Source organism: Bidens hawaiensis, unplaced genomic scaffold (genome assembly GCF_021521415.1).
Source record: "Bidens hawaiensis isolate Kalapana, Puna unplaced genomic scaffold, B.hawaiensis_p1.1 tig00008858_1, whole genome shotgun sequence".
Lineage (NCBI taxonomy): Eukaryota > Viridiplantae > Streptophyta > Magnoliopsida > Asterales > Asteraceae > Bidens > Bidens hawaiensis.
In genome coordinates this window covers 766125-789402 of record NW_027491639.1, presented here as the reverse complement: position 1 = coordinate 789402, position 23278 = coordinate 766125, and the positions used below count along the sequence as shown (strand labels likewise).

The window sequence follows — 23278 nt, the reverse complement described above, 5'->3', positions numbered from 1 at the left end:
CTAGGAACGCCCAAACCAAACTCGAATGCCAGCGTGGATCTGACTAAGACAACATAGTCTCGCCTGAATGGGGTGGTGGGGCTCCTCTCATAGAAGTTGTGCTTAACAGAGAAAGTCACCGTTCAAACAAAAAAATCCAACTCGAGCAGCTCGCGAACTGCTTTAATCATAACTCAACTCTTGAACTTAAAAATAAAACAGTTATTAGATCTACCAACTGATAATCTCTCAATCACACTTGTATCTCTATCTCTACTCAGATCTCACTCTCATCGATATATAATTTTACATACACAATCAAACAACAAACAAATGAGGATTTAATTTAAATTTAAATCTCAGATTCATTCCAAAAATCAATCTGACCTAAAATGACGCGTGCTCGTGTATTTGCAGCGGTTTCATTGATTCTATTGCTTCATTGCGTTTTAACTGTTTACGTTGACGGTAAAACGCTTAAACGTGACGGTAATTTCTCGATTAATATTATAATTAGGTTAAGTTTTGTGTATCTTATTATTGCAGTATGCTTGAATTGGTGTTAGATAGTTGGATCGTATGGCTTGATGTAGAAATTGAATGCAGTTTGGTTATGATTTTAGCATTGGTTAATTAGTGAGGTCTAAATGATGTTAATAAGTTTCATTAGGTTAAAACTTATACTGTTGTGCAATTGATCGAACAAGTTTAAGTTGAAATATGTAATTGAGTTTTATTTCTAAAGCTCAAGCTCAACTCGTGAGTTGTTTTTTCAAGCTCAGGCTCGGCTTGTTTTGAGCTCTATTTCTACAGCTCGACTTAGCTCGTGAGTTGTTTTTTCAAGCTCAGGCTCGGCTCGTTTTGAGCTCCATTTCTAAAGCTCGAGTTCAGCTCGTGAGTTGTTTTTTCTAGCTCAGGCTCGGCTCGCTTTGAGCTCTATTTCTAAATTTTGAGCTCAGCTCGTGAGTTGTTTTTTTAAGCTTAAGCTTAGGCTTGGCTTGTTTTGAGCTCTATTTCTAAAGCTCGAGCTCAGCTCGTGAGTTGTTTTTTCAAGCTTAGGCTCGGCTCGCTTTGAGTTGTATTTCTAGATTTTGAGCTCAGCTCGTGAGTTGTTTTTTCAAGCTCGGGCTCGACTCGTTTTGAGCTCTATTTCTAAATCTCGAGCTCAGCTCGTGAGTTGTTTTTTTCAAGCTTGGGCTCGGTTCGGCTCTTTTGTTATTTATTAATTTAATTATGTATATTTTTAATGATTTTTTATATTTATATGCAACAACAATCATACCTAGTAAAATCCCACCAATAGCAGAGCTATCAGCAGGGTCGGGGAGGATGGGATGTAGGCAAACCATACCTCTATCCCGAAGAATAGAGAAGTTGCTTCTAGAGAGACCCCCAACTCTAAAGTCATAGGTATGAAACTGTAGAAGGAAACAGCAACTAAAAACAAATAGGTAATAAAAATAATGATTTTTATTTTTTATATGTTTTGAGAAATACCTTAAACGGGCTTAAGTTTGGCTCGAGTTTGTGTAGTACCTTATACAAGCCAAAGCTCGGTTCGAGCTCGGCTGTGCGGTGTGAAGTTAATACATAGAAGTTCAGAAGAGGTAATACTTTAAATTTTAAAATACACAAGGCTCGTTAAGGCTTGAAGAGCCCAAAAGAGCTTCCCATACAACTATACAAGGCTTGAGCTCGAGCCCGATAACTAAGTGAGATATGTTTGAGAGACGGGCTCGGCTCGTTTCGAGTTTTCAATCTCTAAACCATGGAATTGAAGTCCAAAATATGGTCTTATAAGATTGGGTGCTGAGAATCAGCACTCTTTTAGTGACAGTTCTTACGAAAAGATTATACCTGCTTTAAGAAATTTTTATCAAATCCTTGCATTTTTTTTCGTTTCTGGTTCATATTATTAATGATATGAAACTTGTTTCGAGAAAATTATGGTGATGAAAGTATGCAACTAACCTTTGTTGAGGCTAATCAATAGTACTCGCGTTTGATTGTAGTGAAAGCGCTTAATGAAATTAAAGCATCTCTTGGATGGAGAGTGGTGTATGCTTGGGTTGGAGACGATCTGTGTGGAGATGGCGATTTACCAGCCTGGTCTGGAGTCACTTGCTCCACACAAGGTGATTATAGAGTAGTTACCGAACTGTAAGTATAATTCATTTTAGTTTCTATTATCATGTTACCAGTTTATGAATATGTCAATTTATCTGAATTTGTCTACATTTGATCCAACTATGTAATTTCAGAGAAGTATATGCGGTTTCGATTATCGGGCCCTTTCCTACTGCTGTAACCAATCTTCTAGATCTTACAAGGCTGTAAGACTCTCTTCTAGATCTTACTGTAGTGTTAACTATTGTGCTTGTGACTTCTGTGATAAAGTATTTATTTATTTTTTTACCTTTTTCTCGGTAGGGATCTTCACAACAATAAGCTGACAGGACCAATCCCACGTCAAATCGGGCGTTTGAAGCGTCTTAAAGTACTGTATGTTTCTTCACTTAATTCTTTAGTATTAGATCATTTTGTGATATTTACGTATATTGCTAGTAAAGGAAGCTTCATAATATTTCTTTCTAAATTTCATCGTATTGGTTAATGGGCCTTAGTAAACTTGATCATATGATAATCTTGTTGCATCCAAGGCTTCTTTGATAACTTTTGTGTTTTTCTGTTTATATATGTGTTTGTAATGTACACCAACATGCAGTGTTCTATCATGTAGTTATATACATACTCGTTACATTATGAGTAAAATTGATGTTGCTCCATAAGCTTCCTCGGTTTTCTCTATATTAGGGGCAATTTAGATAATTAACTAATAGTCACACACTCAAATTAGACTGTATATAATTCCTGATCCGTGTCATCTTTCCAGTAATCTGAGGTGGAACAAGCTGCAGGATGTAATCCCAACTGAAGAAACTGACACATCTGTGAGTAATTTGCACCATTTTCTTATAAGGCCTATTATATATCAAACTAAAATAAAACACATATTGAATTAGTTACTGGCACGTCTTCAGGTACTTGAGTTTCAATAGCTTTAAGGGTGAAATCCCAAGGGAACTTGCCAATCTTCCCGATCTACAATATCTTCATCTTCATGAAAATCGCTTTATTGGGCGAATTCCAGCAGAATTAGGGACCTTGCGGAATCTTCGCCACCTGTATGTTTCAACCTTTTTACTAACATATAACTTACATTTAAAAAGTAGTCCACTCAATGACTTTATTTTTCATTATTTCCCTTGAAAACTTAGAAAAATATCTCTTTATGCATGTGATCGAATAATTTATACATTGGCCACCAAGTACTCTAAAAGGTTTTTATTAATGCCACCTAACTATTTAAACAACTTTAGAGCCCACCCAAGTATTAATTTGGTTTCGTTTGTTTCAAAAAGTGACAAAATGACAAAAACGGCCCACCATCTACTTAATATGCTATGACAGTTCATCTAGAGTTGATTATTTTGGGTAGCTTCTGGCACGTTATTGTCATTCTTACAACTCTAGACGTGACACAAAAGCTTCAAGTTCAAGGAGTTTTTGTTATTTTACAAATTACTTGCTAGTCTTTTGTCGGAATTGACATAAACGAAACCAGATTGATACTTGCCTACTTGGGTGACATCTAAAAACAGTTTTAATAGTCAAGTAGTCTTAACAAGAACTTTTGAAAACTTGGTTAGCCTTTATATACAATCTTTGTGGAATTTTGAATCAACAAAATCATTAGTGGACCTTTTTTTCCAAACAAAGACCCGGGGGGGGGGGGGTATTTGTTAAAGTTGCAAACCTGAATGGTGCTGACGTGACGAGAAATTGTGTTTGTAGAGATGTTGGAAACAATCACCTGGTTGGAACTATAAGGGAACTGATACGTATAGAAGGATGTTTTCCTGTTCTTCGCAACCTGTATGTATTTCATAAATAAATTGGTTCAAATTGCCACCTGTACCATTTCCACAAATGTTTAATAGCTTTTGTTTACTGTTGTGTAATTTTCAGGTATCTAAATAATAACTATTTAACTGGAGGAGTTCCCGCGCAGCTCGCAAACATGACTAATCTGGAAATTTTGTAAGTATTCGTTATTCAAGCAACTTATTAGTTCAATAACACATATTCTTCTAACTTTCTTGAACCTGACAATAACGGTGATGATGAATTCAGGTATTTATCTTACAACAAGATGTCCGGGATCGTGCCAGCTAGACTCGCTCACATTCCCAAGCTAACTTACTTGTAAGTGTCCCCAAATCTATTCATACGTTGTCTTAGTTATTTAATTAAAACAGTGTTGTAAACGTCGGATTCCAAGGCTTTGGAATCGGTGATTCCAAGATCCTCGGACATCAACCTTGCCGCCTTTTTTTAACTCGGCCACCATTACTCGCCAAAGGCCCAACTCGGTCAAAAGTCAGAGTACTCAGACGCCAAGGTCGACTCGGCCGCAAATTTTTTTTTGTTTTTTCTTTTTGGTAGTAACAAGAAAACATGTTTTTTTCATATGAATTATGCTTATTTTGACGTGAATTATGCTTGTCTTAACATATATATATATAATATCCAATAATTATGTTATGTTATATTTATCATTTCCGAGTACTCCGAGTACTCCCTACAAGGGGGTTGGCCGCCTAGGGACCGCCTAGCGAGTTTTACAACATTGAATTAAATATAAAAAAATGCACCGCTTGATCTGATCGAAGAGTTTGTTGTTAGGTATTTGGATCACAATCAATTTAGTGGAAGAATTCCTGATGCTTTCTACAAGCACCCGTATCTAAAAGAACTGTGAGTCTTTACTCGTTTTTGATTTATTTGTTATTATTATTATTATTATTATATTTTTTTTTAATCAGAATCAGTTTAATGGGAGAATTTTTGCTTACTTTTGTGTTATTTTGCAGATATATAGAAGGGAATTCATTACGACCCGGTGTGAACCCGATTGGTATTCATAAGGTACTCGAATTATCAGTCTCGGATTTCTTATTTTAGTCGCCTAATTTGTTGTGTGTTACTCGAGTGTTATTAGCTTTATTATTTATTCCCGAAAAAGCAAAACCGTATAAAAGAAATTCAAAGTTTTGTTCTTGATAATCTACCATTTTTCTGTTGTGTCCCAAATGGGGATTACTGTCTCTTTTGTAATGGCGATTTGAACGTATGGTGAAGTTTTGTTGTAGTTTTATGTATATTTGAAGCGGGTTTTGTTATTATATGTAGTTTCGAAATATGTTTGGTTATCAAATATAATTTTTACGAAAGTATTTGAGCTTTCTAAGTTGATATTGAATCCTCTTCAAACGAGTCGAGCCACTGCATTACTCCGGCTCATCAAGCTCGGCTTGACTCGTCGACTATTAAAGCTTTTTTCACTATCCGTTTCATTTACATCGTTCTCTTAAAGAATCTGTTAAAGAAACAAGTGTTTAGTGGATAGAATGGTAATGTTTTGACTTGTAAACTTGTTATAAAATGTGTCAGGAGACAACACTATTTTGGCATTAGTTTACCCTAACTGTTTGTACCTAAAATAGAGGTGTACAAAAAAAGGGTTCCCAATTTGACCTAAACCGTCATTCCAGGACCAGTTTCCCTTAAAAGCTATCAAACCGGTTTTAAAGCCGAACTAGTTTGAAGAAAACCGGTTCTAAACTGGACAAAACAAACCTGGACCAGGCCGGCCAATCTTGCTTCTAAACCGGTTTATAAACCGAACCGGTTTGAGTCAAACCGGATTTGACCAGCCGTTGACCAAATGGGTCGGTTTGGGAATAAAACTGGTTTTGTGCACCTCTACCTAAATATATAATGTGTGGGCCGGGTCGACTACTCGGTCCAGATGAGTAGTGCTTTGGCTTCTGAGTACTCCCGGTAAATTGAGTAATGGGCTGGATAGTTGGGTAGTGACTTGAAGCGGCATTATCTTATTAGTTAATTGTTAAATGAATACTTGGGTAACCGACCGCCCCCTCACACACAAAAAAAAAAAAAAAACATTTTTGTAAGAGTGATGGGTTTTTTGACACCTTGAATTTTCGTTGGCTTGTGATAGATAAAGCTTACACGTTCTCTCAGGTGCTGTTTGTTTTTGCAGACATAAACTGTCTGTAAGCTGATTTCATCTGTTTTTATGTCTGCAGCTGAAGATGTGGTCTGAAGCTCTGTAAGCTGAAAAAATAAGACTGTTTGTTTTTATAAGTTGATACTGTCTGCATAAACTGAAAATATGTAAATTATCAAACTTATCTCACTGGATAGAAATTATTTAACATTCAAGTTACATAAAATTATAATATTAAAAACAAGTTTAAAAAACACATAACATAAAATAAACTCAAAGCACATTGTTTTGCTTTAATTGTTGTGCTATTTGATCTCGAAGTTGACTCATGAATTCACGATCCGCTGCACTTCCATGTCGAGCTTCTCCTTCTTCACCATTATCTTGTGCATTTTCATCTCCATCTTGAAAACGTACATTTGGGTGATCATATTCATCAAAAAGGTCATCGCTTAAACCCTCTTTCCGTATAAAATTGTGAAGTGCAAAACATGCAATCGTAATATTTCGTTGTAGCACATCTGGTACACTAGAATTTATCTACTGATTACAACAATCATAAAGACTAAAACTGGAAAACAAACGGATTCAAGAATCAAAACCCTAAATTAACAGAAGATGAACAAAATTGATGTTTGAGAGAGAAACTGAACGGATTGTATGAATCACGATAAAACTTCTCGACTCTTTCAATTTATATAAGCAGACCAAATCAGCCCGAAACACAACCACCAGAATGAGGTGGTCGAACGGCGGTGGTCGAACGGTTTAATGATGAAGCAGCGGGGGGTCGACGGAGGTGGTCGAACGGTGGTTATGGCGGCGGTATGGCGACCGAACCAAGGGAGAGAGCAGGAGGCGGTATGGCGGTGGTTATGGCGACCGGAACCAAGGGAGAGAGGAAGAGAAGGAGTGTACCTGGAGGAGCAGAGGCGGTGGCGATGGCTGCCGGCGAGTGGAGGAGCGACGGAGGCGGTGGCTAGGGTTGGAAGGGCTGGACGACCGGTTGTGGAGGATGAAGACGTTTGAAGCATGTTTCAATAGCTTTTGTTTTAAGAAGTTATAAGCTGTTTGCAGATCTTATTCTTTTAAAAAAACAAACTGTCTTCACAGCTGATTGTCTGCGCGCCTGCAGACATTACTCTCCTGAAGATGTTTGAAGCAAAAACAAACATCACCTCAGTGACGATATGAAGATATATGATATTAATTTGTGGTTTCATTTAATGAATAAGTCAAGTTGACCTATGTGAAGTTGACATATAGTTTGGTATTAACTAAAAAACGAAATTTGAAAAAAAAAAATCTACAATTAAGTTAACCTTCGTTTGGTTGAGGTACATTGTAATCTATCTTATTCGACTACACTTAAAAAGTTAAAATTATGTAGGCTAAAAACGACACAAGTAACTCTTTTATCCAACATGTTAAACAGATTTGGGGTTAAAATGTTAAACAAATTTGGGGTTAAAATCATGTAGTCAAGTAATAAATTGACAGAGAGTTATAATTAAGTTGTAAACGGGTTAAAGAGTTGTAATACAATTATATATAAGTTTTTGAATTTATAAAAAAATATATAAATATTTATTTATGTTTCTCAAATTTTAAGAGGGTGTACGGTGTACCTGCCACCCGCAAATTTAAACAACCCGAATACAATCAACTAACTCACAAAAATTAATTATAATTATATGAGGTGGTGTCTCTATTGTGACGATGACAATAGAAGATTGAATGAAAGAAAGGGTAGTGTTTTTATGAAATAATCGAGCAACATCATCATTTAATTCGTGACAACGATACTTTGTAAGATAGTTAGGCAATTGGTTTGACATATACGAAAATAAATTTAAGTTATGCCGACCATGATCACATGCAGACATGATATTTTATGTGGTTTAACAAAAATACTTATGTTATATCTACATATTAAATAAGTGATTTGTAACACAACCATATGCGTAACATGTAAGGTGATATACCGATATGTATGTGGCTTAACAAAAGTACTTAGTTAACTTATATCAAGATAACCATCGCATTTAACGTGTACACAACCACATGTTTTTAATATTGCTTTTAATAACTAGCTACGAAATTTTTTGAATATGTAAAAACATGCAAGTGTTTAACGCCATCCATATTTTAAACTAATTTATAGGTCTTTAATTTAAAGGGAAATGTTATTATATAAAGGTTTCTTATCATACAAAGCGTACAAAGGAATCATGACTCTTGATTTCAGTTATAACAAAAACGCGGTGACATAACTGTAAATACCTAAATGTAAATACCTAATAAATATAGGTTGCGCGATTGTTTTATAAGTTGCATAATTTTCGTCATTCATAATTATTTTACTTTATACGTAATTATTTTACTCTATGTCTGATTCTTACTTCATACATAATTATGGCGTAGAAGGACTTCATACACTTTGCACGTTAAAGAGCCGTTTGTATCAGATCCTTTACCCGATTTCATATACATGTTTTTTTCGTTTGCAATCGTTCATACTAAAAACATGTTCATAACACGAGTGATTATGAACATGTGGTCATCAAAATAACTAAAATATTTATTTGATCGGCTAATCAAAATAACCTTTTAGCTTTCAATCCTATTCGACGGAAATTTTAACCAACCATATTACGCCATCTCGTACGCTAATATCCAAAGTACTTTTATAAATAATTATAAAAATCAAGAATGTTACGTCGCATTTCATTTTTTTATAAACAATCACACAAGTCACAATCCGAAATTAGTTAACAGTCACACTTTTAACACAATTATTAATACATAAAAACATAAAACTTAATACAACGTACAACATGTAAAAGACAGTGTACAAGTCAACAATGCGAAAATAAAATCAACATAATTCTTGTTTTAATTTTATTTCTACTTAAAAAAACTTCCGGCCGCCTTAAACGCGTCCGCGGCCCCAAACCCACTTCCCCCCTCCTCCTTCTCCTCCTCCACAGGCGGCGGCGCGTCAAGTTTCTTCTCCTCCTCAGCCGGCGGCGCGTCAACTTTTTTTTCTTCAGCAGCCGGCGGCGCCGCAGCCGGAGTACCGGACTTTTCATACTGGTGTAAATAATCATTAGCTTGTTTTAAATACTGGCCAGCCCCTTGAGTCTCATCGAATTTTCCGTACTTTTGGGCGGCGTCGAGGAGGTCGGCTGCGGCGCCGGCCACCTTCGGCTTGTCAATTTTGTCAGACTGATTGCTGGCAGCGCTCTGCGCTGCTTCAGCAACCAATTTGGCACTTGACACGAGGTCACTGTTTGATGTCTGGTCAGGGTTTGTGTTTTTTTCTTTGTCGTCGCCGCCAATGACTGCGCTGGCGGCGGCGCTTTTAATGCTGCTTAAGAAGCTCATATTTTTTTAAAAAAATGAAATTGGCTATTGGTATTTGTTGGGGTGGGATTTAACATTTAAGGGGTTAAATAGATGAGGTGTGGACGGATTTGCCCTTTGGGAAAAAGGTAGTGTGTGGTTTGTGGGGTGAATTTGTGAGGGTATAATGGTCATTTAAATGTTAGTTGATATTATTTTGTGTCGGCCACTTTGTGATGGATATGTTTGTGGGGCCTGGTTTGGATTGCTTGTAACGTGGCAGGGCCTTAGCTTTACAAGTGGCCTCCATGAATGGTGTTGAATGCGTGTCATTGAAGTGTAAGCAAAAAAAATATCTTTTGACGATTTATAACAAATAACAAGGCTTCCTTCCATGTTTTTAAAAAAAAGTACTAGAAAGCAAATCGAAATGGTTCGCGGGTTAAACTTGTCAGATCGGATCAATCGTCCGCCCAAATTTCACTTAAAAATATCAGTTAACACAACATAGTCTGGCTAAAGTGAGACAATAAAACTCTCTAAATTAGTAAATTTAGAGAACATGATAGCTTAAATACAAGAAAGTAACTGTTATAAGAAAAAAAAGAAAAAACTTTGAATGCATTGTTACTACAAGAATTTATTAGTGGGCCAAGAACTGGTTCTTTTGTAACTTATGTTGGGAGCAAAACTATTAAGCTACAAGCCCACAAGTGTATTTATGTATATATGAAATATATATTTTACAATATAAATAATATAAACTTGCAATATGGTACAGTTTTATACGGCCGAATTTTTATATAAATCGCAAACCAAACAGTTCATTACGCTTTACAGATTTTGAAACAGACCGTGAAATCATAATGATGAATGGTTTTGATAGTTTAATGGTTTGAAATCGAACCGTGAACACCCCTATCAACGACACATCGTATTAAAATTTGCCACCTTGTCGTCCGCCTACGTCCACTTCTTGGGCTTCCCTGCCACTCTATGAAAAATCTTATCACACATATTGATATCGCTAGACTACAAGTTTACAAGTAATCACATAGCGGGTAACTTGGATTCCGTCTGCTTAATTAAATAATTGTATCATAAATATCATCTCGTGTCGAGTATCTGTTACTCATCATCTTTCGGGTTCACGAATATTAGGTATACTTTGTTTTATCGTCTTATGTGGTTAAAAGATTAAACCTACGAAGATGAACAATGTATAAAAACATCTACAACCAAAATATACACTCCCTTATTTAGTGAACCTCAACTACCACATTAATAGTTTTGATTCATTTACTATTTGGATCAAGAGTCTTGTGAATATCGTATGTGGAGTTAACTTCTCCAAACTTTTGAATATCTAGTCAACAACCACCACAATTAATCATATTACTAGTTTTGAGGATTATTGTAAAAGGTTGTGAACAGTGGATGTTACAAAACATTACAAAATATTGGGTTGACACCACTTCAACATCACAACCAGCACTTGAGCACCACCGATCGATTATGACAGCTGTTTTAGGGTTCTAGCAATTTCGATAACTGGGGCTTTTACTAAAAAATGTTTCTAAAGGTCCGATCTATGGTTACAAAAATGTTAGGGACGAAATGCTGAGTTTACAGGAAAAATGTGAGTTTTCCGGCAAAAAAACGTCTTCCAACGACCTGCAATTAACGGGGTTAGCATTCTATTAGTCGCAGACTGTTGAGAACAAATATAATATAAGGTGGTATTCTTATCACCAATAGCGAAGCTTGGACTAAGATACTTTTTTTTTGGGGGGGGGGAGCTCAACTTTCTGACTGAAAACGGCTAAATTTACACCACGTATACAAGATTTCGGGCAAAATCGGGTAAATTTACACTACTGCACAAAAAACAAAAAAAACAAGGGGGCGGGGCCACCTCGGGCCCTAAGTAAGCTTCGTTAATGCTTATCATCCAATTCGTTAGTTGAGACCGATAACGACCAAAAATGTTAATAGAAACCAATGCACCATCTTTATATAATGTAAATCTATTGTTTAAAAGATTTTAAACACCAATTTAATCTCTGAACCAATGATGTAAGAAGTAAGAACCCTCTATAATAACACATACCACTTGTTAATTATTGAATATAAGAATAATTAAAGTGACAACTTTATAATATAAAGCCATGCACATTATTTTGTTACTGTTGGCAACATCTAAATAGCATATTCCATAAAATTTTAACATTCCTAAAAAGCCCACCCAAACCAAACGTGGTTCAACTACAATCACCTATTCTGAAAATAGTGAATCTCTTTGGCCTATCAAAAGTTATAAAGATTTTTATATTAGTAATAATGATTAAATATAAAAAAGCAACATGTTAAAATCATTTATTAGAAAATAAAAAAAACATCAAACAAAATACCCATTTGATCAGATTTTTACGTAAATGAAAATGTTCATAAAAAACTAGCGATATTTAATAATCGACCCCATGGTTTTGAAAGCCAATCACATACAACCACATGTATGAATACCAGTGAGACGCTAATATTTTAACCATTTTTTTATATAACGTCATTTTTATGTAAAGTTATGCTTGAAGCTTCAAGAATTAGTACCTGAGAGGTTACTAGATTCGGGCAGCTTCGAGTATAGATAATTCAACTAGTGAGACTTGTTAACCTACAAAACAGAACGCTGATTAAGTTCGTTGGAGAGAGGGAGAAGGGGGGGGGTATATTCTCTGTCATATGCGTGAGAATAAGCGATTGGTTTCGAGAAAATAAAATGAATGTGAAAGATTTTGTGAGTAGGTTACTAGGTTGTGATTACCTTATTAAAGTTGTCATGCATGAGTATTTTTACCACTTAGGCACTTACGCTAGGATGAACCATTTGTGGCCCCCGGACCTTTCGGATGAGTCACTGGCAGAGTATTTTTACAACTCCATGATACTACACAAATGGTTGGCATGTACAATTCTCTAATGCATGAAGTGATGTAATATACATGTGATCAAAGAATTTTACTGGGTAACACAATTAGTTACTTATTTACCAGGTATAAATATTACAAAAAACTAATCTATATCTATACTTCTATAGTTATATAACAAATAAAAAGCTCTCATATCACATGTTGTCTCCGTATAATTTTTTCTAATCACACTCTCTCTCTCATTAATATTAATTGTTAATAAAACACATTTATTTTAATATATCTTAATAATTTTTGAAAAATAAATTCACAATTATAATAAAAGAATTCAATTACAGTGTACAATAAAGAAGCAGATAAGTGGTTAACAAGCTACGCCGCAATCTCTTTTTGAGTGACAAAACCGATAATACTGAAAACAAAGTTATCATTCTTCAACGTTGATGAGTTACTAACAACTAATGAAAATTAAATTACATTAAATAATAACGAATGTATTTTCAAAACCCAGTTATATGATTTTACATTTCTTTTTTTTTTAAATCATTATGTATTGATATTTTTCACCTCGTGTAATAGACGAGCTCTAAATTATTAGTGATAGTATGATAATATATTATCATTTTTTCTAACAATCCTAATATTCAAGCAATCAAAATGTTACACAATGGAATGAATGGATTCCTAATTTGGGCCTTTCTAAATGACCTTGTTATTGATGCACATGGGCTTGTGGTATATTAGGTGGGCTTCTTTTAGGAGCAGTTTTTCATTTGGGCTTTTTCAACTTTATTATTAGCTATGTATTTTTTAATGTGTCTTCTAATAATCCAACACAAACAATTTTTATCTATTTAAAATAAGTCCAACTATACAACCAATAGCAACAAGCCACATCAGATGCAAATAACAACCAATGGTTTACACCTCTTTATTATCTATATATTTCTATATACATCCACTCATTAAACTCTTTTAACAAACTGAAGTGAAAGAAGTAGCCAGCCATGGTTTCTTCTGCTTCATTTGCACCTACATGGCACACTTGCTTCTTAACCACACCGTGTACCGCCACAACTAGCGGTCGCGGTGGAAAATACACTTGTAATAATGTTTTACATGCATCACCACCACCACCATTAATATTGCAGAAAAAAAGTTGGTTTGATAAGTCTAATATTATTCCTTTGGCTGCTTCTATGACTCTTCTTCTATCAACATATCCTGGTACATACAATATTCATCACATTGGTTAATAATCTAATATTATCTTTTATGTATATATTATAAGTTGTTTTAGCATTGTTATCTTATCCTTGGTCCAATCTTGATGATAACATATGTGTGGCTCATTTTGTTTTAACATGTATAATTGATCATTGGGATTTTTGAATATTTTTTATTAATGGGTTAGAACTATGGGTGTTATTCGGGTTAGTTTTTTGGGTTTCGAGTTTTTCGGGTTTCAAAGTTTTAAATCCAGACCCGAAACCCAACCCAAAACTCTCACGATTTCTTTGGGTTCGGGTTTCGAGTATCCTAGGAAAAAAAACTACATTGCTAAATTCAAATGCAACATATTCTTCTTTAATCGTAATTTAAATAAACCAATATCAAAACAAAAATAACCGATAAAACATCATAAAAAGAGTAAAATTTAACAGAGTTCAACCATAATAAACAAGACCGACATAATCGTTTTCAATATGCCGTGATATAGTTGATTTTGCTCATAAATTGAAACATTAATTAACAATAAACAATCGATCATAATAGGTGGAATGAGAACAGTCGATTTAGACTAAATTCGATAACGTCAGCGGCTAAAGCTTAGCCTATACCTAAAAAAATATATACAATTTTAAAACTAAAAGTTTATTCAGGTTTTTCGGGTTGACCCGAAACCTAGAATTTGGACCCAAGAACCAACCCGAATTTCGGGCTAGCCGTTTCTCGGGGGTTGGGGGGGAAGCTAATGGCCGTATGTGTTGTATGACAGTATGGAAAAAATTATACGACTAGTATGATGTGTTTGACACAAATAAATGATTGTTGTGACAATTGACAAAGTCCTACGACCCATATGACCTTTTATGTCATATCATACGGCTCGTATCATGTGTCAAAAGCCTTGATTAGATGAAAATTTTGCATAAAAGGTTTACAAAATCATAAACTGTTTCTAGTAAGCTAAAACAAATAGCCAATTTAAGCCTCCTTTAAACAACTTTTAACCCTTTGATGTAACAATCTTTTAATGTAACACATTTTCTTATACACTTTATTTTGGATTCTTTTATAAGACTAATTGTTTTGGCAATGTTGGTAATAGCCCAAGCCGGGATACTCTCGGGTTTCCCTGGAATAGAATCAGTCCCTGGTCCCGAACTACCAAAGTTCGATTCCCTCTCTCGCTTCAACGGTATCATGTGCCTTTCCAACTCTTTTATAGTCTTATAACACACGAAAATATTCACATTTGCATTCCGGTTTCCTAACACAAACTATATATATATATATATATATATATATATATATATATATATATATATATATATATAACTTTTGTGCATTGCAGAAGAAAACCAAAAAAGGTATGCAGAAAATGATGCAAGATTTAAAGAGTCTCCTTTGCTTAAGGAGTTGCTTGAAAAGTCCAAGTTGAACAAAGAAAAGTAAGACCCTGTCTCAATTATTAAATAATAATAATAATAATAATAATAATAATAATAATAGAAAAAAAAAACTTGAAAGTAATCTATGAATAATGTGTTAAGTGTTAACAATATGCATTTCTCAATGCAATGTACTTTATATAAAGATGTAACAAAACTGTGTTACATTTTCAAATTGTACATTTTAAATTATAAATATACTTTTTTTATTTTAACCGAAGAAAATCCTGCAAAACTACTTTTAAAGTATGTGTGCAAACAAGCTGAGCTGCATGCAAGTTACTCGAGCTCGGAACGATAAAAAGCTTAAAACAATCCCGAGCTTCATATAAGGCTCGTTTAGTTATCGAGCCCAAGCTTGAGCCTTGTAGTTGTATAAAATTAAGTTTGACTTCTTTGGACTTTTATGTATTAATTTCATACTTCACAACCAAGCTCGAGCCGAACTTAGGTTGGTTTAAGGTTTTTCTCAATATATATAATATTAATTAAAGACATTAAAATTTAATTAATATGTAATAAACAAGTTGTGCTCTAGTCGAGCTCACGCTTGAAAAACAGTACACGAGCCAAGCTCAAGCCTTAGAAAAAAAAAGCTCGAAACAAATAAAGGTCAATGAGTTTAACAACTCTGATTAAGTTATGAGACATTTTCAGGAATCGACAGTCGATACAAGATAAGTATTGCATAAGAGGAGCGGAATGGGGAGTTGGAGATTGCTCGACCGAAGGAATGACACAACTAGAAAGGGACGAGTTTATCGCCGCGTTGAAAAAGAAGGCCGGAGTAGAATAAGAGTTCTTTTTGTAGACTAGTTGTACCTTATCATTTGATTACATGAACAATGTTAATGGAAACATGGTTTATAACAAGGACTATGTTGGACCATTGTATATATGTTAAAGTATCTCCTAATAGAAACTTTAAACACGGATTTAAAACGATAAATCCACGATTAGACCCTCCAAACAACCTTGAAACACGAAAACAAGGCAGTATGCATCAACGAATAACAACATACGCAATCCTGTAATAATAATATAGGTTCATGATCAACGTAAACATCAACGAACCCTGTAACAATATAGCTTCAGAATGGAATCACATGTTACATCGTTGGATACACTGAATAATAGTCTGGATACACTAAGGTAGACATTCAAGTTTTTAGAGAATTACGTGTACATCTACTATATTACTTATTCTCACGTCTGAGCTTAGCTTGATTTCGACGAAAATTTATATTTTAACTTTATTGTCATCTTTTAATAGGCTGTAGCAAATGCTTTATGCCTTTTCATGTTTGTTGGTTTATCTATTGAATGAACACGAATAAACGTTTTTCTTAACAATTAAAACAAACAAGAAAGTCCGTTCGTTTAAATGTTTCATTTGTTTAGTTTAACTTAAACAAATGAACAGAAAACAAACGCACTTTCATATTTGTTCGGTTCGTTTAAACCTTATTCCAAGTAATCATGAAAGCTTCAAGGTAGTAAATCTTAAATATATATAAACGAAACATTTAAAAGCTCTCTTCTCTACATTCTCTCAAGCTACCAGATTGCTTAATTTGTAAATAGAGGTTTCTCAAACATTTGACCCGAATTCACAGGTATGGGTCGCACTAAACTCAGATAGCCTTTAAACGGGTTATAACATCTCATTAAAGTAAAAAAATGATCTCACCAAATATCTGATATGAAAATCCTATAAAATAGGGATATACTAAAAATTAATACTTATTTTTTTAAATATATTATTTATAATTAATAAACAATTTTAAAATAATAAAAATAAGCGGTCATGGGTCTCACCAAACGCATTTACCTTTTAAACCAGGATATAACATCTCATTTATTTGTAAAACTCTTTCATCATAAAATTCTAAATATATTATTAACTTCATTATAATAATAAAAAATTAAAATCCACAAAATATATAAATAATAGAAACAAATAATGTAAAACAACCCCATAATACAGGGGATAAAATCTGGTAACAATATAAAACATTAGATACATAAAACTACAAGTTACCACAACTTGTCCTTACCAGTTACCATAATCACCCTTCCAACATACCAAAATGAGTATTTATTAATTATTTAACTTACAAAAAAATAAAAACAGCCAAATTCTAATATTTTATTCAAACACAAATATAAAAAAACAAGATTCTGATGTTATTAATTTGAAGGCAAACTCCCTTAATTTCTTACCAACATGTCTTTATTATTTAACATACAAAAAAAAAAAGCCAAATTTTAATATTTTGTTCAAACATAAATAAAAAAACAAGATTGTGATGTATTAATTTGAAGGCAAACTCCCATAATTTCTTACTCTTTTTGCATCTTCAAACTCTTGAAGAGAAGCAGCATGCCTTAATCCAGCAACATGAAGCTCCATAACTCTACCACTTGAACACATAATATCACAAGCTTCACATAAAAATGGATTACTTAAGCTTTTACCACCTCTTCTTGAGTTGTTAATTTTCGCTTTATGCGCAAATGTTTCACCATGCATCTTTAGATGGTACGCCGTAGCAAACGCCACCTGGCAGACCACACAAACAAACCTTGTAGACGACCGAGAGCTTCGAGAAGACTGCGCGTTGAAGGGTTGTAACTTTCTTTTCCGGTCAACCACCGTTTGACTCTCGGAAACCGGCACCTGCATGAAATGTTTTAGCAATGCTACATATAAAATAATCGTAAAAGTAGGCTTGTAAACGAACCAAACGAGCGTGAACGTTCGTTAAAAAATGAGAGTGTTTGTGTCCGTTTGATGTAGCGTACTAATAGTGAACGAAGGTTAATCACGTTGATTCCGTGAATACCTGTGATGATCCTTTCCCAACCCCCAAATTCGACCCAAAAGGCAGGAATTTGAAAAGCCAAGTCGTTTTTTTATTAAAATTTGATCAATGATTAGTCACAAGTATCTTAACATATTAATTAAGCATCCAAAATGGGTTTGGGCTAACAAAAATAACCACAGGCCAAGCCCAAAAGAAAACCCAAAAACTAGACAAAAACATAAAAGTGGCCCAAAAGTCTATTTAGAAGGCTTATGTCAGAAAAATAAACGGGATGGTTATCACAACGTGGCCCGCGTTCCAACGGTCGTTTTGACTGGTAGCACGCTTGAAACGGAGGCCCATAACCCAAGTTATGCCCATTTTCGTGCAACACCTCTTGAAACGCGATCTTGGGCCTCCAGAAACATCATGCCCCGATCTTCTACACTTGGGCCCACATCACCGTTTATGTACGTTCGTTAATACTTAATAGTGTAAACGAACATCGAACGAGCATAACAAAGCAAACACTAACTGAAAGTAAACATGCACATCAATATGTTGGACCTAAAATTTAATAAAAGTAGACTAAAATGTAACGACGCGATATATTAATATAATAAAAGTAGACTAAATTGTAATGGTCCTAAAATACTTTGATTAATATGTAAACACACGAACATAAATGAGCGTCAACGAACAATTGGGTCTATAAACTAAACTATTTGTAACCGATAACAACTTCACAACAACTTTATTTTTGACAAGTGGGTCCCACAAATTCGGTTAAATTTTCGTCCTTTTGACTGAACTTGAGACCGATAAACTATGTCTTGACCCGTTCAGATGCGCCTCGATTTGACCCAAACTTGAAGACGGAGATCCGCATAATTCACACCAAATCGGGTTACTAATCGCCTCTCTTCTCTTCTTCATTTGAGACATGTTGACTTTGTGCTGTTGACTTTCGACGTGACAAGTAAGGTGAAAAACGGAGTTAAAAGTCAACTGACAAGCTTTGCATGAAAATGCAATTTTCTCTTTGAGGCTTGAAGAAAACTGCAGCATTGGAGACTTTTGAGACGTGCGCGGTGGTGCCAACTCAGCATCCTCGTTCCTGGCTTGTGTCGGTGGGCCCTACAATGTGGAGTTTCTAGGGTCAAAACCGAAAACTGATTCTGATTCTTCATGTCACAGTAAGTTAACTGTTTTCTTGGTTCAACTGATAGACAGGGCTGTCTCCGAGAATCGCGAAAAAAATTTTGGGCCGAAGGCGAAAATAAATTTGGGCCTTAAGTTAGTCGAGTAATTGGGTTTAAACATTAAGAATACATATTTTTTTTTTAAATATTTATATACATATTTTTTAAATACAAAAAAAAATCAGGCCTATCGGAGTGTCTGGCCGTGCTCGATACGTATTTTTTTATAAAAAAATATTTATATATATATTTTTCAAAACAAAAGAAAAATCAGGCCTATCGGGGTGCCGCGGTCGATACGTATTTTTTTTAAAAAAAATATTTATATATATATATATATTTAAAAACAAAAAAAATCAGGCCTATCGGAGTGTCTGGCAGCGGTCGATACGTATTTTTTTTTAAAATATTTATATATATTTTTAAAAACAAAAAAAAATCAGGCCTATTGGGGAGTCGGGCCGCGGTCGGTCGACCACCCGGCCCTACCTCATAGCCGGCATTGCTGATAGAGACGACAGTTTTGATCCAATTATAAAAGAATGGGTCGATTCCGGTTATGTTTTTTCTCTAACGGGTCAAGCGGGTAAATAAGAAACAGGTCAAACGGGTCAAATAAGTCAATAAGGTCAAACTCACCGAAAGTCTACCCTTAATGCAAAAAACAAACCAAATTTTGTGTATCGTATTTTATATAAAGCGTTAAGAACCAAGTAACGCAATAATAATTGTCGCAAAAAATATTCATAATATGCATTTTGAGAAAAAAAACATGATCATTATTCAGAAAGTTACCTGTGCAAGTAAGAGCGGTTTCAAGGCATTTTGATGTTGATTTTTTAACGCTTCGATTTTCTTGCGGTACTCTAGCTCCCTTTTGATTGCAAGCTCCACTGGCATGATGTTACACAGTTTAACCATCTCTTCCTCCATCTTGACTATTTGACTCTTCGGGTTGGTATTGTTGAATATATAATCACATCTGAAAAACACAAGGCAGTTAATCATTTAACTAACAATACAAGGAAATTATACGAGTATGAAACTTTATCAAAGTGAAATTATGTCCCATGAAGATTTACATAATCTTTCGAGTATCATTTCATCCCTTATCAACATAGATTCATTAATCAGATAAGTTATGCGAGTTAATTAGTTTGAAGAGTATTTGTTTCAGAAAGGACCAAAGTACCATGTGCGTGCCATAACTCTTATGAATTGCCTAAAAAGTGAATATCTATAAAAAAGAAAGGTACTTGCAAAATGATCGTTAACTTATGTTTCTTCACACTTAAAAGGGTCTAAACTTGTTTGTATAAAAAATGCGTTAATAACTTATTTCTTTTCTAAGTATAAGTTACTAAACTAGAGGCATACTCCTTCATTCCAAATGTGCTAGACCTTTTGAAGTCAAATCTGGTACTTATTTAAGGAACATGTTACAAAATCATAAAAATCATAAAAACACAAATTTTCGGATGGTACTAGTTTTTAAAGTTGACGTCTTGATGAAATTATCAACTTTCCACTGGAAAAAATAATAATCATCTCTTCTCAAATTCAAAGTTGCAGTTGCAGAGTTTAAGCACTAATCCGAAAAAGTTAAAATTTAGTTTCGAAATTATGGAGTATCAAACTTAGAAGGCCAAAACACTTCCTATAAAAATAATAAGAACTTAATCAAGTGACACAATCATATCTCCGAACATATATGATTGCAATCCACACTGATATAATCCAGAAATACCCTTTATATCGAATTATTGGCCGTCTTAGACATACAATTAGTTTCCTTTAAATTTTATAGGCGAAAGTTCTCAACTTTCCACATTAAGCTTTGCAAGAATACATACATGGACATATATATACAAGAATATACAAAAAGTAATTAACTCTTAGTTTTAAAAAGTGAGAGACGAACAGAAAAACGCCTCAGTGCCTTAAGGCAGCACTTCATTTACAAGTGGGTCAAAAGTCAAAACTGGTAAAATATACGGTCTGGACTCCGGAGGAGGCTGATATATAGAACTAACCAAAAGAACAAAGACATTATAAATGGTTTACTTGATTAAAAGACTGACATATATAAATAATGCAGTTCCGGTCATACATAAAGCTTGTTTGGTTGTATATAGGCTTTCGCGACCTAAACGTCTTTGAGCACCTGTTGCATTTTAAAACCAAGATTAAACTGTCTAACTGCTAGGAAACTGTAACAGCCGAGTGTTGCCGTAGGCAATGAATGGGTGCTATATTTGAACACCAACCTGTCAAGGCGTATACGAGGCGAATAACCCTATACGAGGTGTATAGACCCTGATGTCTCATATAGAGCCTCAAGTCCATACGAACCGTATAGGCACCTAGTTTTGCGTGCTGCCCAAGATTCTTGCCTCGTTATACTCCAGATGAGTATATAAAAAAATACATAGGGTGTGTTTTTTATAGAACTTAATAATTTATTACTATCAAGGGTTTGGATCAAATACAAATTAAATTAACGTGTTAACTGTGAGAATCAAGTAGTGTAATTATAGTGTAGTGTAATTACAGCATAGTGTAATTACACTATGATGCAATTACATAATTACACTACTTGTATATATAATTACACTACTTGATTATTACAGTTAGCACGTTAATTTATATTTCTTATATTTATATTTATTACACAACTTGTTTATCACAACTAGCACGTTAATTTATATTTAATTTATATTTTGTTTTTAGTAGGATTGGCTTTGCTATTCAAAAGAGGGTTGTGACGCAGCTTGTTGCCCGTTTGCCTGCCACTTTATTGTAATCGTTTTGAGTTTAATGAGAATTGAGAAATATAAATATAAATATAAGACTTGTATAGGAGTCAATCTATATGACCTGAATAGGCGAATAGCTCAATACGACTCGTATATTTACTAGTCAGCGTCATCTATACGTACGGTATAGGCCTATACGAGTCGTATGTATAAATGGGACCTAGTGTCTGTTTAGCACAAAGACATCAAGACTCAATTCTACAAATTACAACAAAAATCAATATGTATATATATAACCTTATTATCGATCTTCTAGATATCATAAAAAATGCACACAAACAACAAATTATCAAGTAATTTTGTAAAATCAATTTAATTATGCAAAATGAGAGATCTAATTACAAAATAAATAATATCGTTTAAATATATAAATTGGGGAAAATGATGAGAAACATTACCTAGATGCAAAACTTGGAGGATTACTATTATTAAGGAATTTGATGTTGTTTTGTTGTGTGTATATTATTACACGGACGCCATGAAACTAGAAGTGAAGATGTCGTTATGTGTGGTCGGAGTGATTCATTGGTTGTTTATTTATCGGACAACAACAGTAACTTTAGTTTAGTTTACTTTTAGTTTGTGTTTTTTTGTAATGTGTTATATTGAGTCCTTGTGTTTCAAATGTAGTCGCTAAAACACCTTGATGGAATTAATGTTTTATGTGTCGTACTTGCATTGGAAAACAATAAAATTGAGTACCGAGTATTGTACTGTTTATATCAGTATGGTATGAGTATAGGTGTCTGTACAGTACCCGTTTTGGTACTGTTTTGTTTTTTCTGTTTTTCAAATCTTCAATAATCTTGACAAGTTGGTACCGGTTGGATTATACGATTTGTAACTGCCAAACACTTTTTTACTTATTTGATTTTTGGAAAAGTTTATAAGTCAATAAGTTGTTTTCAAACTCAATCTCAAACATGTCCTTAGTATTGGTGGTGTGATTATTCGTGAGGGTGAATATGTGTCGGTGTGAAATTGTCAATGATCAATATGCGTCGTGTTGTTGTGTATTATTATTTCTAAGCATAATTTAACCGGAAAATGACACCAATTTGAAAGCAGAATGGTGAATAAAAACATTTTCAGTTAGAAATCAAAATTTAATTTTTTTGCTATCACCAAGCCAGATCCTAACATCTTTAGGTTTGCTTAACTGGATCTTTCCACTTGCAACACCAAGAAATTCGTCTAGGAAGACTAATGAAAGAACGAGCCTATGTTTCTTTATAAATATGATGATTTTATCAAAAAGAAAACATATATTTCATGACGGCGAATTCAGACATAACTATAAATCAGTTGTTGATGGTTCTATATGGGTTTCATAGAACATTTATGGACGTTAAAGATTTGTCAAACTACAAGTCTACAACAATGAAAATCAGAGTTACTTGTGAGATGTTAGACCATGTGTAGTCGTAAAGCTC

At 34.3% G+C, this 23278-nt stretch overlaps 3 protein-coding genes and 1 pseudogene across 4 annotated transcripts; 2 read left to right on the top strand and 2 right to left on the bottom strand.

Moving 5' to 3' along the window:
* The first annotated feature begins 206 nt into the window (after positions 1-206).
* On the top strand, positions 207-5373 carry LOC143530160 (uncharacterized; annotated as a pseudogene). Its single transcript, XR_013134803.1, has 11 exons — positions 207-468; positions 1992-2139; positions 2241-2312; positions 2410-2481; positions 2873-2930; positions 3021-3164; positions 3835-3915; positions 4009-4080; positions 4174-4245; positions 4726-4797; positions 4914-5373. The product of XR_013134803.1 is annotated as an uncharacterized LOC143530160 (transcript).
* Positions 5374-8881: 3508 nt separating this feature from the next.
* On the bottom strand, positions 8882-9467 carry LOC143530159 (uncharacterized). The gene has a single exon (XM_077025775.1). The coding sequence runs from the start codon at positions 9458-9460 to the stop codon at positions 8981-8983; it is 480 nt and encodes a 159-aa protein (XP_076881890.1). The 5' UTR covers positions 9461-9467; the 3' UTR covers positions 8882-8980.
* A 3884-nt stretch (positions 9468-13351) lies between these two features.
* On the top strand, positions 13352-15979 carry LOC143530158 (uncharacterized). The gene is made up of 4 exons (XM_077025774.1): positions 13352-13572; positions 14678-14767; positions 14924-15020; positions 15678-15979. Exons 1-4 carry the CDS (start codon positions 13353-13355, stop codon positions 15814-15816), a joined length of 546 nt encoding a protein of 181 aa, XP_076881889.1. The 5' UTR covers position 13352; the 3' UTR covers positions 15817-15979.
* A 1355-nt stretch (positions 15980-17334) lies between these two features.
* LOC143530198 (uncharacterized) lies at positions 17335-22382 on the bottom strand. Its single transcript, XM_077025809.1, has 3 exons — positions 22244-22382; positions 19825-20011; positions 17335-17700 (listed from the first exon to the last, which is right to left on the bottom strand). The coding sequence occupies exons 2-3, from the start codon at positions 19960-19962 to the stop codon at positions 17335-17337; spliced, it is 504 nt and encodes a 167-aa protein (XP_076881924.1). The 5' UTR covers positions 19963-20011; positions 22244-22382.
* Positions 22383-23278: the final 896 nt, after the last annotated feature.

Coding starts and splice junctions, on each gene's coding strand:
- LOC143530159 (XM_077025775.1), bottom strand. CDS start 9,460: ATGAGCTTCTTAAGCAGCATTAAAAGCGCCGCCGCCAGCGCAGTCATT.
- LOC143530198 (XM_077025809.1), bottom strand. CDS start 19,962: ATGGAGGAAGAGATGGTTAAACTGTGTAACATCATGCCAGTGGAGCTT. Junction 17,701..19,824: donor AACCGCTCTTACTTGCACAG/GTAACTTTCTGA, acceptor CATTTCATGCAG/GTGCCGGTTTCCGAGAGTCA.
- LOC143530158 (XM_077025774.1), top strand. CDS start 13,353: ATGGTTTCTTCTGCTTCATTTGCACCTACATGGCACACTTGCTTCTTA. Junction 13,573..14,677: donor TCTTCTATCAACATATCCTG/GTACATACAATA, acceptor TGTTGGTAATAG/CCCAAGCCGGGATACTCTCG. Junction 15,021..15,677: donor TCCAAGTTGAACAAAGAAAA/GTAAGACCCTGT, acceptor AGACATTTTCAG/GAATCGACAGTCGATACAAG.